The sequence below is a fragment of the Pseudorasbora parva genome, chromosome 10 (genome assembly GCF_024679245.1).
Source record: "Pseudorasbora parva isolate DD20220531a chromosome 10, ASM2467924v1, whole genome shotgun sequence".
NCBI classification, from domain to species: domain Eukaryota; kingdom Metazoa; phylum Chordata; class Actinopteri; order Cypriniformes; family Gobionidae; genus Pseudorasbora; species Pseudorasbora parva.
Genome location: NC_090181.1, coordinates 29,396,140 through 29,412,582, shown reverse-complemented (window position 1 = coordinate 29,412,582; position 16,443 = coordinate 29,396,140). Strand labels below are relative to the sequence as shown.

At 34.9% G+C, this 16,443-nt stretch overlaps 1 protein-coding gene across 2 annotated transcripts; it reads right to left on the bottom strand.

Moving 5' to 3' along the window:
* Positions 1–625: 625 nt before the first annotated feature.
* fyna (FYN proto-oncogene, Src family tyrosine kinase a) lies at positions 626–16,407 on the bottom strand. 2 transcript variants are annotated; one of them, XM_067455788.1, is made up of 13 exons: positions 16,209–16,407; positions 14,881–14,983; positions 12,702–12,958; positions 12,125–12,221; positions 11,060–11,158; positions 10,773–10,876; positions 10,186–10,335; positions 9,932–10,096; positions 9,545–9,724; positions 6,420–6,496; positions 6,162–6,315; positions 5,135–5,266; positions 626–2,237 (listed from the first exon to the last, which is right to left on the bottom strand). In XM_067455788.1, the coding sequence occupies exons 3-13, from the start codon at positions 12,946–12,948 to the stop codon at positions 2,029–2,031; spliced, it is 1,614 nt and encodes a 537-aa protein (XP_067311889.1). In that variant the 5' UTR covers positions 12,949–12,958; positions 14,881–14,983; positions 16,209–16,407; the 3' UTR covers positions 626–2,028. The 2 variants fall into 2 exon arrangements, with proteins under 2 accessions (XP_067311889.1, XP_067311888.1); XM_067455787.1 differs by having other exon boundaries at positions 14,896–14,983; positions 16,209–16,406.
* Positions 16,408–16,443: the final 36 nt, after the last annotated feature.

The following is a 16,443-nucleotide window of genomic DNA, read 5'->3' as shown; positions in this document are numbered from 1 at the left end:
TATGTACTTGAAACCTATAGATGCAAATAGATAAAGTGCTATAAATGGTGTATTTTGGATGTTTTCTAGACTGAAAAAAACAAACATGTTTTGCTTGCAGTGTCTCACTTTAAAACAACTATTTTTAGCAAGGACACATTACATTTATAAAAAGTGACTTCTGCAGTTAAAAAATTCTAATAAATGTGTTTTTTAAACCATTGTTTTTGAAATTCATAAATGTTTCTTGAGCACCAAATCAGAATAATAGAATGATTTCTCAAGGATCATGTGACAATGAAGACTAATGATATTTCACAGTATTACCCTTTTTGATCAAGTAAATGCAGCCTTACTGATTAATTTTATAAATAAAACATCAAGCAAAGTGGCTACTAATGTTTAACAGCCAGAAAGTATCCACATACGTCAACCTTATATTTACTGTTTGATCATCTAAAATGTAAAATGTGTGCTAATGCATCAATATGAATTTAAGACCACTTTTTCATTAGTTTAAAATTGTAACGAAATGTTAAGTATGGAGAATTTTAAATCTTGGAGTACCTGCCAAACTTAACCCAAAAAATTTACTCAATTATACTTTGATGTCCAGTGAAAAAAAGAAAAGAAAGGTTGATAGAAATGGATTTGAATGACACTTTATTCTAAAAATGCTTGTGCTTTAACGAAACAAAGAAATTAAATAAACACAATATTTATGAATAAATCCAAATATAGATGGTACAAAAATAAATGTGAGAAAATAAGGTTGGATTTGAACACAAATGCAGCACAGTTTAAATTATAGGCCCTGATCAAAGCAGCACTCAATTGAACCCTTTATTCTATCCAAAATATTGGCTGAAATCAACACTGGTTGTGAAGAGGTGAGTAACTGCTCTTGCTGTAAAATGGCTCATGCCGAAATTGCCGCAATGAGAATATCTAAAAGTATCGCTGACTTAGAGTAAGTATGTTTGTCACTTCTTAAATGTGACAAAAAATTAAAGAAATGACCCAATAATGATTTTTCTGAAATACGTATCATTTTATCATGAAGGACAAAATGGGGGGCAAAAACAAGGCAGACCAGCGATGAGTTATCTTGAGTGAAATTCTACCATTTCATAATAGTTCTCTACGTATTTAGTCGTGTTAAGTTTATAATGCATGATATTGTGAGATACATTTAATGGACTCCTTTTATTTTTCTCTCACAACAGTAATGATGTTAGCAGTCATTTTATCTTATTTGCAGGAAAGATGCAAGTATGGTCAAGCATAATGCCCACTTGGTCTCATACTATTCTGATACATACATTGCTCTATTGTTAATCCAAAGTGACTAAATAGAAAATGCACTCATTCTAAGAAGCAGAAAACAAGAGAGAGACACCGAGCGCTTGCTAAAAGCAGGTGCAAAATAATTCGGCCCAGCAAACTCACTAAAACCAGTGCAGACATCATTACCCTCGGTGAAAGTCACAATAATGTGTCAGAAATGCTACCTATGCACTGCTGTATGTCTCGGCTAAAAGGGTGTTTTGACAAGTACAGTTAATTTAATATACAATTGACAGAATTCCCTTGATATTTAAAAGAGGCTGGTCAACATCCCACTGGAAGTGTCTAAGAATGATTTCCAGAATCATTGTAAATTTGAAAATGTTTGATGCCGCCTCTGTTGATCATGCTTTCCTCACAGCGTCGACTCTTTCTCGGCCTGGATAAGAACGCAAAAGAGCATTATAAAAAGTAATAAAACAAGCCAAATACAAGGGAAAACTAAACACACTATTTACACTACATACAAACAAGCCATTCTTATCATTAATCATGACTGATGTCTCTCCACAGAACACTATTTTTGGCTTTACTGACAGATATAATGCGATTGCATGTCCTTTGTTCGATGGAAGATGGATTGTGTCAGATATTGGGTCGAGATGGCACAAAACCTGGAAGCTTTTCTCATCAAACGCTCTTGCGATCAGTCTTTTGAAGGGCAGTCTTTTGTGGCACTCTCTGTACTCTGGTGCTCCGTGTTTAGAGGTTGTCCCCGGGTTGGTACTGTGGTTCAGTGGCAGTGAAGTAATCCTCCAGGAAGGCTTGCAGATACTCAAAGGTGGGCCGCTCCTCGGGGTCCCTCTTCCAGCATTGGAGCATGAGCTCATGCAGGGAGCTGGGACAGTCCTGGGGGCAGGGCATCCTGTAACCACGCTCTACTTGCTCCAAGACTTCCCGGTTGTTCATGCCTGAGGGACAAATGCAAAGCAAGTGCTCTTTAACTGAAAACCATTGTGGGGCCCTTAAATTCCTGTATGATGCTGTGTTGCACTTCATTAATTTGTTCAGTCTTTTGAAGATAGATAGTTCACCACAAAACTTTCAATCTTCTGCAGAACATAAATTTTGAATGTTTTTCCATACAATGCAAGTCTATGGGGTCCAGCGTTTACATGCACCCAAATAACCTTTGAGCAAACAGAATAATGGCTCAATTAAATTGAAACAAGTGTGCCACACACCTCCTGAAAAATAAAGCCAAAGCATTTCGATCGCCCCCTGGTGGCCGATAAACACCATAAACCCAACCCTCTCCATGTAATCGAATTGTAATCTTTTTTCCAAAGATGGTTTCTGTCATTTTAGGTAGTTCTTATCACGCAGGCATGTTCAAGTGATCATTTTTCTAATAAGTTTTGGTTCAATTACTGATTTGACACTATACAAACTGGGGGTAATGAGTGACATCTGTAATCAGCAACAAACATTTCTGGGATATTTTGTCTTTGGTAACCACTTCAATCAATCTTTTTGAGCTTGTCTGAATAAAATTTCAATTGGATTAAAAAAGGTGTAGACCTTAAATAATCTGCTCAGTAGGACAAAAAATAAGAATTTAAATTCTTGAATTCAAATATTCTCTCAATCAGACTCAAAAACCTTGCACATTGCTGCGTATGTTTACCATAGTCATTCGATCTCTGAGGTTTACAAACATTTTACAAACGTTGATATGTTTATTTATATCTTGCAAACTGGTCAGTGGAGGAGATTGAATATTTAATTAAAGAAAATGCTCTTCTGATATAAATGTTATCTTTCCTTTTAGATATGTCATCAACCCCTTACAAAAAAATAAGTATACGTATACTTAAGTATATTTTTAAGTATACTTTAAGTAGTAAGTATACAAATAGCAATGTGCTAGGTGTAAACTTGTCAGTGTACAGTTTAAATATTGCTTGGGTTTAAATTGGCCCACTTTTAGTATATAAAAGTATACATTTAAGTGTACTATAAGTGTAACAGTAACTTTAAGTGCACAACTAGTTCACAACTATGTTTCTCAGTTATACTAAATCTGTACTACAAGTGAACTTATATGTTTACTAGTAGTTTACTATTTTAATACTTAAATTAACAGATTTTTTTCAAAGTACACTTTAAAGTATACTTTCCGTAAACTACTAGTAGTTTTATACAGCAAATATACTTGTAAGTTTTCTTTAAGTGAACATAACATAGTACTCTAAAGCTAAGGAAATATATTTTAGTACTTCTTAGATGTAGATTTAATATTGATCACAATAGTTTTACTTTCTGGGATTCCAAAATAGAACAGCACATTTGTTTTTTGATTGTTTAATTAGTATAGCTTTTTAGGCTTAAAATTACAATTAATTTGATTCCTTCATTTTCTAAAAAAATGACATAACTTTAGAAATATATATTGCTTTTTCTCTTATGTTTCTATCTAGTTGTGCTTTTATTTTGACTTTGATCATTTTGTATTACCTTATTGTAATTGTGTTTTCTCGCATAAAGTAAAAGAAATTAAAAAAAAACAATAACATCATATTTGTAGTTTATTATTTATATATTAAAGCTACACGATGTAACTTTTCCGTCCGCTAGAGGGCACCTATTCAAAACAAAGGTGTTGTTTTGCATCTTGGCAAGGTGATCATGCCAAGTTTGAGCGCAAAATCTTAGGACATTCACCTCATGGTCTTCACCTCACAGCTGGTGGGAAAGAATTGGGATAGAATTTGGGCAGAAATGATTTTCATGGATTCGATTATTAACGTCACTGTAGTATGAAGCAGAGCAGGACCGAATGTTGAGGGAGCTGAGCAAGACCACTGGAGCGATTCTTACACAACACACAAGAGCAGCGGGACTTTTATTATGACGGCATACAGTTGCCGCTTCCAGTTGCCGGCATACAGTTGCCACGGCATACAGTTGCCGCATTTCACTTTTCTGGTCATGAGTATGAGGTAATGTAGCTCTTTTTTAATCAAATTAGATACATTTAAGTGTGTTTAAAATTATGTTATGACGTTAATCTGTGCGTTCACACTGCTAAGAGTAGAGCGCAGAATAAAACCTGGAAACCGAGGGTAACACAGAGATGAAGCAATTGCCAGGGAACTCCCTTAGGCATCCCGGTTACTTGGTTAAAATAGCAATTTTCTCACAATTTACAAATAGTGGGAAACATTTGGGATATTGTAAGAACTCATCTGAACAAAATATATAACACTGGCCTGGTGGTTTTTGGATAGTTTACTGAAAAATCCTGCATAGTGCACCTTTAATTTTGCACTTTAAATATACTACTATGTTAATATTTAAGTATTAGATATTTTTTATTCTTGAAATATACCTTTAACTATACTTTAACAAATTTAAATAAATAAAAAATTGTGTTCTAGCCTACCTCCATTAACATTATCATGGTGGCTTTATCGTTCTGATTGCGGTGACTGTGCAGTGCGTATACGCTGAAGTTTTGTTCAGAATATGTAATGTAATGCACATGTAAACAAATATATGAATCCAACTGCAAAATTTAGGGTTCATACAAACAGAACTATCAGAATCTGAAATCAGATCAGATTCATTTGGATTAAGAAAAGTGAGGAAATAACTAAAGAGACATTTTTTGTGTTCATACAGGTTTGGAATGACGCGGGTGAGTAAATGATGACCGAATTATATTTTTTGAGAAAAATATCCCTTTAGGAATTCATCTTGCATCAAATAGCAAACTTTCAAAGAAACTGAATGAATTTTGGTCATTTTTGTCAGTTTCTATCAGTGTTAAAGTTTTAAGACGGCTCCTTCCACTATCAGATCTCACCTGGATAGGGTACGCGTCCTTTGGTGACCAGCTCTGTGAGTAGTATTCCAAACGACCAGACATCTGACTTGATAGTAAACCTTCCATAGAGTGCTGCCTCTGGAGCCGTCCACTTGATTGGGAACTTGGCACCTACAACGGAACACTGGATTTATGGATCTGATCTCAAAATGTGGCCTACTTGTAAACTGGGCAATGGTCCCAGGGAAATTGCAGATTTAACTCTGTTGAATATGTGTATAAGGAAACAAACATTAATAGATAAAACACCGCTCAGTCATATATTATATGACCTATGTGGTCACGTCATCTACGTCAATTACTTTTGAGATGTTGCCATGCTGAAAATGTTGGCACATGGCAACTAGCCATGGAAAAAAAAAAATCTCTAATGAATTAATATATTTATCCATTTGAAATCCTTACAAACTAATTATTTAAAAATACATATATGAATTATATGTTTTAATGAACATATGAAACACAAATACTTTTATATACAAATGTATTTTTATGCATGAAAATGTGTATTGCTATAAACACTATAATAATAACCACAGTAATGTAAGTAATGCCAATATTTATAAAACACCCAGTGAGTAAATGGATTATTGCAATTCAATTGTGGTAAACATTTGCCATATTTTAAAATTAATTTCTGCTTTTATTTTTTTTTCAGTTTACAGTAAAACTATGTTCTAAAACTATGTTAGACTGTGATCTGTTAAAAAAAATGTATAATACAAAAGGCAGCAAAATATCCAGGTGTAGAAGGACATTTTAATTTTAGGCAGCATGTTCACATCTTAAAAGAGAATATCTTATGGCTTAAAACCAGCATATTAAAGGTTTTATAAACTGATCCTTTAACTACAATAATACAGTTTGTTGTACTTTTTTCTGAATGGTAGTGTAAAGTGTTAAGTGTAAGAAAATGGTGTAGACAAAGAAAACACTGTAGCACAGAGGGTTAAATAAGTCTTTAAAGGCAGAGCAGATAAGCCTGATTAGGAATCGTATCCCTTACCTTGTCGTGCTGTGTATTCATTGTCCTCTATTAGTCTGGCCAGTCCAAAATCTGCAATCTTGCACACTAAACTATCACCAACAAGTATATTGGCAGATCGGAGATCTCTGTGGATGTAGTTCATCCTTTCAATGTAAGCCATGCCTGCAGCAACCTAAAAGAGGAGTGTGCAAGCGATTAAATATTTATTTGTCCCGTGGTCAGGTAAGTGTTTACTAATACATTTAATGTTTATGGATATCAAAAAATGTTTCTAACCTGAGCAGCCATGTCAACTAAATTTGGCAATTTAAGCCCACGTCCTTCACCATCCTTCAAGAAATCCAGCAGGCTTCCTGTAAGACCATCAGAATATGTGTGAACAAACCTATGTGACGTCTTTGGAGGTGTATATATAAATACTTGTATATACTTACTTATATATAATGTCACTTTAGTCAATTCATTGATATTTATAAATCTGATTGTCTTTTGCTGCAAAACCAGCTAAGTCCATGTGTGCTTTTTTTGTGCAAAAACCTCTAAGTCCACCTTTTTAGACAAGACACACTAAACGGTTGCGAAATCACTACTGCCAGGTCTGTTTTGTATTCAGGTCCAAGTGATTACAGGGGACCCAGGTTTGAATGTGACCCGCCGCTGTTTCCCGTTTCCCCACCCTATCTCTCTCCAGTCATTCTTCACTGTCCTTTCTGAATAAAGGTAAAAGGCTCAAAATTATTCACACAGTATAACCGTAAAACACAGAATGACAGCACACTTTAGTCCACTAACAACAAACGGAAGATTTTATACAATAACTACACCATAGTAGCTATACACAAAATAAGTAACAAAATACATTTACAATATAATAATCTATAATTAAATAGATTTATAAAAATAAATATAAAACGATGATACCAAAATAAATAAATAAATTGTGCATTAAGTCAGTAAACATTAAACTGATATTAGCTCTATAATTGAAGCCGTCGCCATTAGTTTTATAATCATATGATTCGATTTGCATCTTCTGATTGATTCCGTGAACTTAGAGGCTTTTGGTGGGAAAGGGAAGTAGTGTTTAGAGGTTTCATATATATATATATATATATATATATATATATATATATATATATGGTATATTTATATACGGTATATTTATATACGGTATATATATATATATATATATATATATATATATATATATATATATATATATATATATATATATATATATATATATATATATATATACACAGTGGGGCAAAAAAGATCTCACTTAAAAAGATGAGAGGCCTTGTGGCGACTTACAGAAAACGTTTGACCTCTGTCATTGCCAACAAAGGGTTTATAACAAAGTATTGAGATGAACTTTTGTTATTGCCTAAATACTTATTTTCCACCATAATTTGCAAATAAATTCTTTAAAAATAAGACATTGTGATTTTCTGGATTTCTTTTCTCATTCTGTCTCTCATAGTTGTAGTATACTTATGATGAAAATTACAGGCCTCTTTCATCTTTTTAAGTGGGAGAACTTGCACAATTGGTGGCTGACTAAATACTTTTTTGCCCCACTGTGTGTATATATTTAGCCCACTGAATCATTCTCAGACTTAATGTTGACAGCAATGGAACCACTTGGGAGAGAACTGCCAGGGGACTTATTTCTTAGCACAAAAGAGGACAGTGGTACAAAAGGATTACCAAATTATTGTTTTACGTGTGAAAATATAGCAAAAGTAACAGAAATTCAAAAACAATAGACTGAAGGCCACTGAAATAATCAGGTCTTCGTTCATTGTAAGCTTTCATTTAGTGATGAGTGTTTTTTTTTTTTGCTAGGCAAAAAGTAAGAGAAATACCAAGTGAGTGTCACAGAGCCAGTAAAAGCTATAAAAAGAGTGACTGTTTATCTCGCAGAGTAAGATGCAGCCTGCAGAAGTGACATGCATGGTTTATTGTCCACACTGGAACAACCTACTGTAGCCAAAGCACAATAAAGTTAATTATCCTTTTCCAATGACCATATTTACTAAATATAGACTTCTAGGAATCCATAGGGTGACCAAACGTCCTGTTTTCAAGTCCTGTCCTGGCTGTTTGTTTAGAAAGTGATGAAAATGTCCTGGTTTTCATATTTTCCATTGGGCCATTAAATTGACCGGCACTCAGTTGCAGCGTCGGTGCTCCTACCACACGCATGATGCATTCGATTTGAGTTAAAGTAACCTGCCTGCCCAGTGCCCACCCACCCATAATGCACCTATCTAGAAAGTAATGAAGAAGAGGCTGCACGACATGCGCACCAAAGAAGAAGAAACAGCTCCCCCCACATATATTAATATTTATAATTCATAAGATTTTTTTTTCCATGGCTAGTTGCCATGTGCCAAATGATTATATAATTTTTTCAATATGACAATGATGATATGCATTCACCTTCTGTGGACATGTATTTCACCCGATCGCAACACTCTTGAGCTATAAAATAACTAAATAACTAAAGATCAGGGCATTTAAAGTCAATCTTATTTACTTTGTTAGCACACATTACATGTCTTAGGGTGAACAAGTAATCTGTGCAACTTAATACACAGAAAAAAATTGTTTGCCATGGTACTCTTTAATCAAAATCTGAAAAGTAACTTCCGGTCTGGAATGGTGTTCCCTTTCGGATGACGGGAGTTCGACGGCTTGGTTTTGAATATCCTTAACAACTCCACTCCAACCGTTAGTTTGCTATGAGCGAGAGATGGAGAGGAGGAGCACTGAAGTAAAACCCTGCCCTTTATTCAATATTCTGTTTCACATGTAAATAAAATCAGTTGCAACTTCTGGTTCACTGGGACTTAAACAGCACAGATGTGACAATTTATGAACTTGTAATCTCCATGCCAAGAGGGGTCAGAGCAGTATACTTAAAATGATGGCGGGCATACTAAGTATTAGAATATTATACATTTGTTGAATTAAATCTAGGGTGTACTCATTTCTGCAATACTTCTTTTTTATGGCTGATTTACTTATTTTACATATATTAATGACATCTATTTCTCTCTTTTTATTAAGTATATGTTAATACTTAATATCTTTTCATGAATTATATTAGTGATCATCATTAAGAAAATGCATCTTTTGTATTTGTTCAGAGGGGGTGTACTCATTTATGCTGTGAACTGCATAATACTTTAAATACATTTTAAAACATAATGTCTTCCTCTGATGTCAAAGCAAACTTTTAAGTAGCTATTCTTCTAGTCTTCAGTGTCACTTCAGAAATTGTTCTAATGCTGATTTGCTGCTCAAGAAACTGCTTAATATGTATTTGTGGAAACTGTGATGTTCAAGTTTAAAAGAACTGCCTTTATTTAGGACTTCTGTTTGCAAAATCCTACCTTTGCTCATATATTCTGTCACAATGTAGATTGGTTCTTCAGAGACGACCGCATACAGCTGCACTAGCTTGTCATGCCTCAGTTTCTTCATTATCTGAGCCTCCTCCAGGAACGACTCCGGGGACATTGTGCCTGGTTTCAAGGTCTTCACTGCCACTTTAGTATTGCCATTCCAAGTGCCTGCCATTCAGAGACGAGATTTCATAGTGAGTCACACAGCCCTTGAAAGGAACCACACATAAATCCTTCCAAGACAGCTGGCTTTCTTTTGACGAGATGAAATGTTCTCAGCCTCCCTGACAGGGTCTAGATTTATACCCCTGGAATTATAAGTAATGCATGAATATCAAACTCTTTATTGGCCGTGTGGTTAAGCTAATCTCTTACCCATCCAGACCTCTCCGAACTGTCCATTCCCCAATCGTTTGATGAGCTGAAGTGACTCCCGTGGGATCTCCCATACATCTTTGGTTTTGACGGACAGGTCGGCGAGGCGGGGCATGCCTTTATGGCACGGGACTATTAAACGGCAACAGAGTCCTGCAGCCCGGGCTGAATGCGGATATATTAATTACATATACTGTCATGTTATCATTTTAAGATCAGTTCTTTTTCGTATTAAGAATTTAATACAGACATACCAGAATAATGATGCACAAGCTGCTGCAGAGTTTCAAATTGAGCTCTAGTGGTGATGTAATATCCTCCATTGTCTAACTTGCGTATCTTGTAATGCTTCACGTGATCGCCCTTAGTTTCATCCCAATCCTGTATGGACAAGGAGAACGCTCCTGGAAAAAAAACAGTGGGGTGAACAGGAAATTAGATCATTCAGGAGTCTGAAATATCAGTTAAAAATTCAAAGTTCGCAAAACTTTCAACTAATGTACACTACAGTTCAACTGTTTGGAGTCTGAGCGTTTTTTTCCCTAAAATAGATTAATACTTTTGTTCAGCAAGGATGCATTAAATTGATCAAAACTGTCACTGCAAACAAAAATATCTATAATGTAATACAAACATTCTTTTGAAATGTTTATTCATCAAAGAAGCCTGATTTTCAACATTTTAAAATATATTAAAACGTAACACTTATTTTAAATTTTAATAATATTTTACAGTTGTACTGTTTTTACTGTATTTTTAATCAGATAAATGCAGCCTTGATGAGCATAAGAGACTTAATTTAACATTTAAAAAAATCTCTGAATGGTTTTGTGCAAATTACCTTTCGTGGTCTCACTCTCCCTTATAAGGAATGTGCCTCTGGGATTTCCATTCGACAACAGTTGCCTTTCTGCATCTTTACGGCCTAGTTTTCCAAAATACCAACTACAAAGGGATACATAGTGTTTGGTTTAGTTAACAGTATGACCACATGACAAAGTTATGTTATTGTGCTTGTCCCAATGAAAATACTTCTTAGAGTAATGCAAAAAACAGACATTCTTCTTCTAGACAGTCCTCCTTTTTATATTTCACTTTTGCCTATTTTAGTACTAAAACAGAACTTACTCTTCTGCCTGTATGGAGTCTACTGGAGCCACATAATTACTGGGTATGTATCCTGTTCCACCTGTAGTGAGAGAGCGGGCCTCCCACCAGTCTCCTTCCCTGAAATATGGCAACAGGTGCAAGAGAACAAATAAACAATGAATGCATTTATAATGGGTCAAGTTTCAATTATTTAGAAGGAAACTGGCTGTTTTATAATGCACATATAAAATCCCATTTTTGTGTTCCCAAAAGATAATGTAAAGAAACATTACTGTTCAAAGGTTTGGGGTGAGATTTTGTGACAGACATTCATAATGTAACAACATATTTATATTTCAAATAAATGCTGTTCTTTTCAACGTTCTATTGATCAAAGAAATCCTGTGAAAATCACAGTTTCAACAAAAATATTATGCAGCACAAACTGTTTTCAACATAATAATGAGAAGAAATTTGTTTCTTGAACAGCAAATCATCATATTAGAATGATTTCTGAAGGTAATGATGTAATAATGTAAAAGGCTGTTATGACGGGGCTGAAAATTAAGAAATGACTAAATTATATTTTAGAATGTATTAAAGTACAAGACAATTTTAAAGTTTTACTGTTTTTTGTCGAATAAATGCAGCCTTGCAGAGCGTAAGACTTCTTTAAAAAACATTAAAAAATTATTGAAAAAAATCTTGCCAACAACAAACTTTTAAACCGCAGTGTACATTACAAACATTTTAATTTAATATTTCAAACAGCATCCAATGAAGCCCTGCACATGCTATACAGACAGAAATATAAACAGAATATATTACACACAAATTAATAATTTTTTTTAGTAAATCATGGCCACGCTCGACTAATTTGTTCCCTCGTTTTGATTTAACTAAAAAAAGGAACTAATTATATTGTGTGCAAACTGTGCATGGTTTAGTAAAATGAGGGAACAAATTATTATCTCATGCACATGATTTAGCAAAACATCCTTATGTATCAGCAAGTCATTTGTGGCCATACTGTACATATTTATCTGCAGGGTTCTGTAGTATTTTTAAAAAATATATATATGTTAATATGTTCTATAAACTCACGTGCTATTTAGAATCTGGAACTTTTCCCCTTTCCTGAAGCTGAGGTCATCCTCTGACCTTGCCTCATAATCATAAAGTGCTACAAAGAGTGTTACTCCTGCGAAAGTAAATGACAAATAACATCATCGTACTGACAAAGACTAAAATAATACATGGTTTTATAGAAATATCACAATGTCTCAACATTGTGCTCCAAAGTGGAAATAGTTGGGATATTTTTAAAAAGATTGAGGAAAATGTTATTTTAAACAGTCAGTATTCAAAACTCATTTTACTTCTGTTTAATATTTCGAAATAAAACAAGACATTAAATGAGAAATAAGCGGGCCAGGACTTGATCCAACAAATTTGATTAGATCACGAAAAATGTGCATGCTTGATACCAGAATGAAACCAGGGACTGAAAAATTAGAGGCCTTGGTAATGTCAGCCAAAAAGAAAATCCGTTTCAGAGTTTAAAAAAAAGACCTTTTTTTATTTGGAAGGATATGAATGATTGGTCACAATAAAACTAAAAATGAGTATTAAATAAGGATGTCATGTTGACCTCACTTTGTCATTTTGTGTCTTGGTTTACCTGTTCCACCCCGGGATCGTAATGTTCCTGAATGTGAAGAAGTGTTCACTCCACCAAACACAGTCACTCCTTGACTGACAGGCGCATGGAAGTTGTTGTAGTTGGGTATGGTGGTGACCCCGAAGCTGGGGTAGTGTTGAGGTGTCGGATCAGCCCCATATCGATATCCTGCATGCTGTGAGACACTAGTTTCTCTGTCATCTGTGAGTTTGGTTGCCTCTTTGTCCTTACATTGCACACAGCCCATTATCTATATTCTTTGTGGTGAAGAAAGGGCATAAATGAACATTAATTTACAGACATAAGGAAATATTCACTTCTGCTTGGAACTTTTATCAAATCAGCCAAATTAAAGACGAGATTCAGATTCTGATTTGAAGTAAACAAATACCCTAAGTAATTACTCAATCAATAATAAATTCGACAAGTGATTCAGCAAGACATCTAGGTTTTTAGCAACAAAACAAATCTGTAATTAAAGTGAAAACAAATAAATGTGTTTAATTTAATCTTATTTGCATCACAAGCATAAAGATTTGGACAAGCGAGTCATTAATGTGATTCAACATTCACATTCAAATTCACATTTACTATGCGTGTATTACGCTACCAAAGCTAGTTTTCTATGATGTAGAACATCATGATTAACAAATGTTAAAGGCACAGTATGTTAGCTTGACGAATCAGCTCAAAGCTTTATTAACGTTACGTTGGTATGAAGCAGGACGCACAAGATCCCTTTGGAGCGAATGCTAATGAGAGAGACCTGCACGAAACACCAGTCTCTCTGAGCTTTTATTACATGTATGCTGCAGTCGGCCACTTCTGCTCTTTTTGTTGTGTATGTTGGGAAACGCAGTGCTGTTTTACATGCTTAAAACAATCATAATAAATACATTTAAATGTGTTGAAAGTTGGGTTATGTGCATTCACTCGATGGCTGCCTGGTATGAGAGACTTGTTGCACTTTGCAGTAATCTAGAACTATATTAGAATATCATATTAATAAAAGATGATAGAAGACTGCTGCTAAATTACATGCAATTCATTTTAAAATATCACCTATTGTATGAATGGAGAAAGCTCTCTCTGATTATGCTATGTTAGCCAATAGTGTTACTCAAAATAAACGTTACTCTGATGAATCAAGAAAACAAGCGATTCAAACAATAAGACTAACCGCGTTAGCCGTATAATAATGATTGTTTTTTTGTTGATGATAAGTGCAAACAGTTGCTCATCTGTCTAATAAAATACATACTATATTATAGTTCATGATTTACTCACCCTCAAGCATCCTGGTGTATATGAATTTCTTCTTTCTGATGAACACAATCTGAGTTATATTAATAAATATCATGATGCTTCCAAACTTTCTAATGGCATTGATGGGGTCCACTGAGTTTGAATCTCAAAAAAGTGTAACACCTTTCGTAGTTCAAAACTCTTACGCTTCATACTATTCACACATTGCGCCAGTTACGCTTTTTGTAAGTTAAATATGGAAGGACATTATATTTGGACATTTTATTTACACAAAAGCATCACTTTGCTTTAGAAGGCCTTTATTAGTATGTTTATGATGGATGGATGGATGGATGGATGGATGGATGGATGGATGGATGGATGGATGGATGGATGGATGGATGATGGATGGATGGATGGAGGGATGGATGGATGAGTGGGTGGGTTTGTGGTTGGGTGGATGGATGGATGGACTTTTTTTGCTTCAAACTCAATGGACCCTGTCACTTCTATTATAAAGCTTAAAATCGGCATGATATTTATTAATATAACTCAGATTGTGTTCATCATCTAGAATGGCTTGAGGGTGAGTAAATCATGGGCTAATTTTCATTTTAAAGTGAACTAATTCTTTAAAGCCTCTTCTGTGTTTCCAAGGTTTCTACAGAAATCAAGGTTAGCATGGATATGATAGTATTGACAGCCCGGGCAAGGTCCGTAACACTGGTTAAAAAACTTAAAATAGCTGATTTCTCTGGATTCAAACATTGTTGGAAACATCTGTCATAATGTATAGGTCAACAAAATATATGACATTGTTCTAGTGCTTTTTGGATATTTTAATCTAAAAATCTTACATATTGTGCCTTTAAATATTGGTAGCTTGTTTTGACAAAAGATTTGCAGTACATGCAGAAAGTAAATGAAAACATACATTCAATAAACATACCAAGGCAAGCACTGGGCTACCACAGTGGAGTATTCGCATTCCATTCAATTAAAGATGGGGTGAAAACATCTAAGATTTGCTCCTTTGCCTAAGAGTGGGCAAAACAAAAGCCAGAGACATAATTTTGTTTGCAAACAACTTTCTGAGAAACTATATGGAATACTTAAGGACTACTTAAGTTGCACATTTTATCCTTTAACAGCCTTTAATTAATCAGAAAACTGAATTCAGGGGAAGAGCCATTCATGCTTTTGGAAAAGTGTCTTGAGCCTTGACATTATAGCAAACATAGTCTAAGAATCTATATCCCTTAAAAAAACATAAAGTTAAATACTTTTATACATTATATTTGAGACCCTATATTCATAATAAGTCAAAATGAAATCACTCATGCTTTTCATCATTGGACTTTTTGTTCACTATTACTGCACAAAAGTTTTTTTTTACAGACATTGCTGCGATAATTTAAGGCACCAATCTTTTAAATTAAGAAATTTAAACTATAGTCTAAAAAGGTTTGAATGCAGCTAAATGAAGGATTTGGCTTTCTGAGACTTAAAGCAAAACCAGAGAAACATATGTAGGCTACACAGTGTAGCCTACATATGTTTCTCTGGTTTTGCTTTTATATACCGTCAAAAGTCATGGAATTGTTTCTGGTGTACAGTATCAACAGAAACAATTCCATGACTTTTGATGGTTTATTAGGTTACTTTCCCAGACTATTTTAAAATACCCCGATTTTTCCAGGTTTTCCATGACCATGTTAACCCTGTATTTATAATTCGGGATGCATTAAGAGAGCAATAAGAGGGGAAAATGGCTTTTTTGTGCCTTAGGTCTACTGCATATTCATTCGAATAGACATAGCCTAAAACAACCAACAAAAAATCAATAGATAGATTGTACTAAAAATAAAATACTTGTGTGTTAGTAATTGTAAACCCTGATAAAGGGTATTGTATGCTTTCATTCTGTCATAAGATGACTACAGTCTAGTGACAGAGGCCTTATTCTTCCATTCAATTGTGCACGTAAGGCTTTTTCTGCTGCGCATCAATCCTGCTGCCAGAGACGAGCGCTTCGGAGCAAAAGCATCACACCATCCCTACACAAAATGCATTCGTGCTCGATCTTAAACATCCCTAAAAACACGCGGCTGATAAAACGAACGCAGTAGGCTAAGGTTAGTCCACTCGCAATGGCATTATAATGTCTCCATCTCCCATCATTTCCATTAACCACAATGTCCATTGGCTACAAATCGGCTGCACCAAGTGTATCAAAAACGCCAGACCATCAAAAAAGCTTACCAAGAGAGGGGTCGTCTGAAGTGTTTGGTATCTCACCGCGAAGAGACAATCGAAAATAGGTCATTTGCAGACAGCTTTTTCTATTAATAAAATCTCGGTGAATTATGAAAATAACAACATTGGCCCTGACGGCTCAGGCTGCTCCTGTCGCCGAGTGTAACAGATGATGGCGTTGCTGAGGCGGATTCTCTGGGGAGCCGAGGTGTGATTGACAGGACCTTCAGCCAATCAGGTG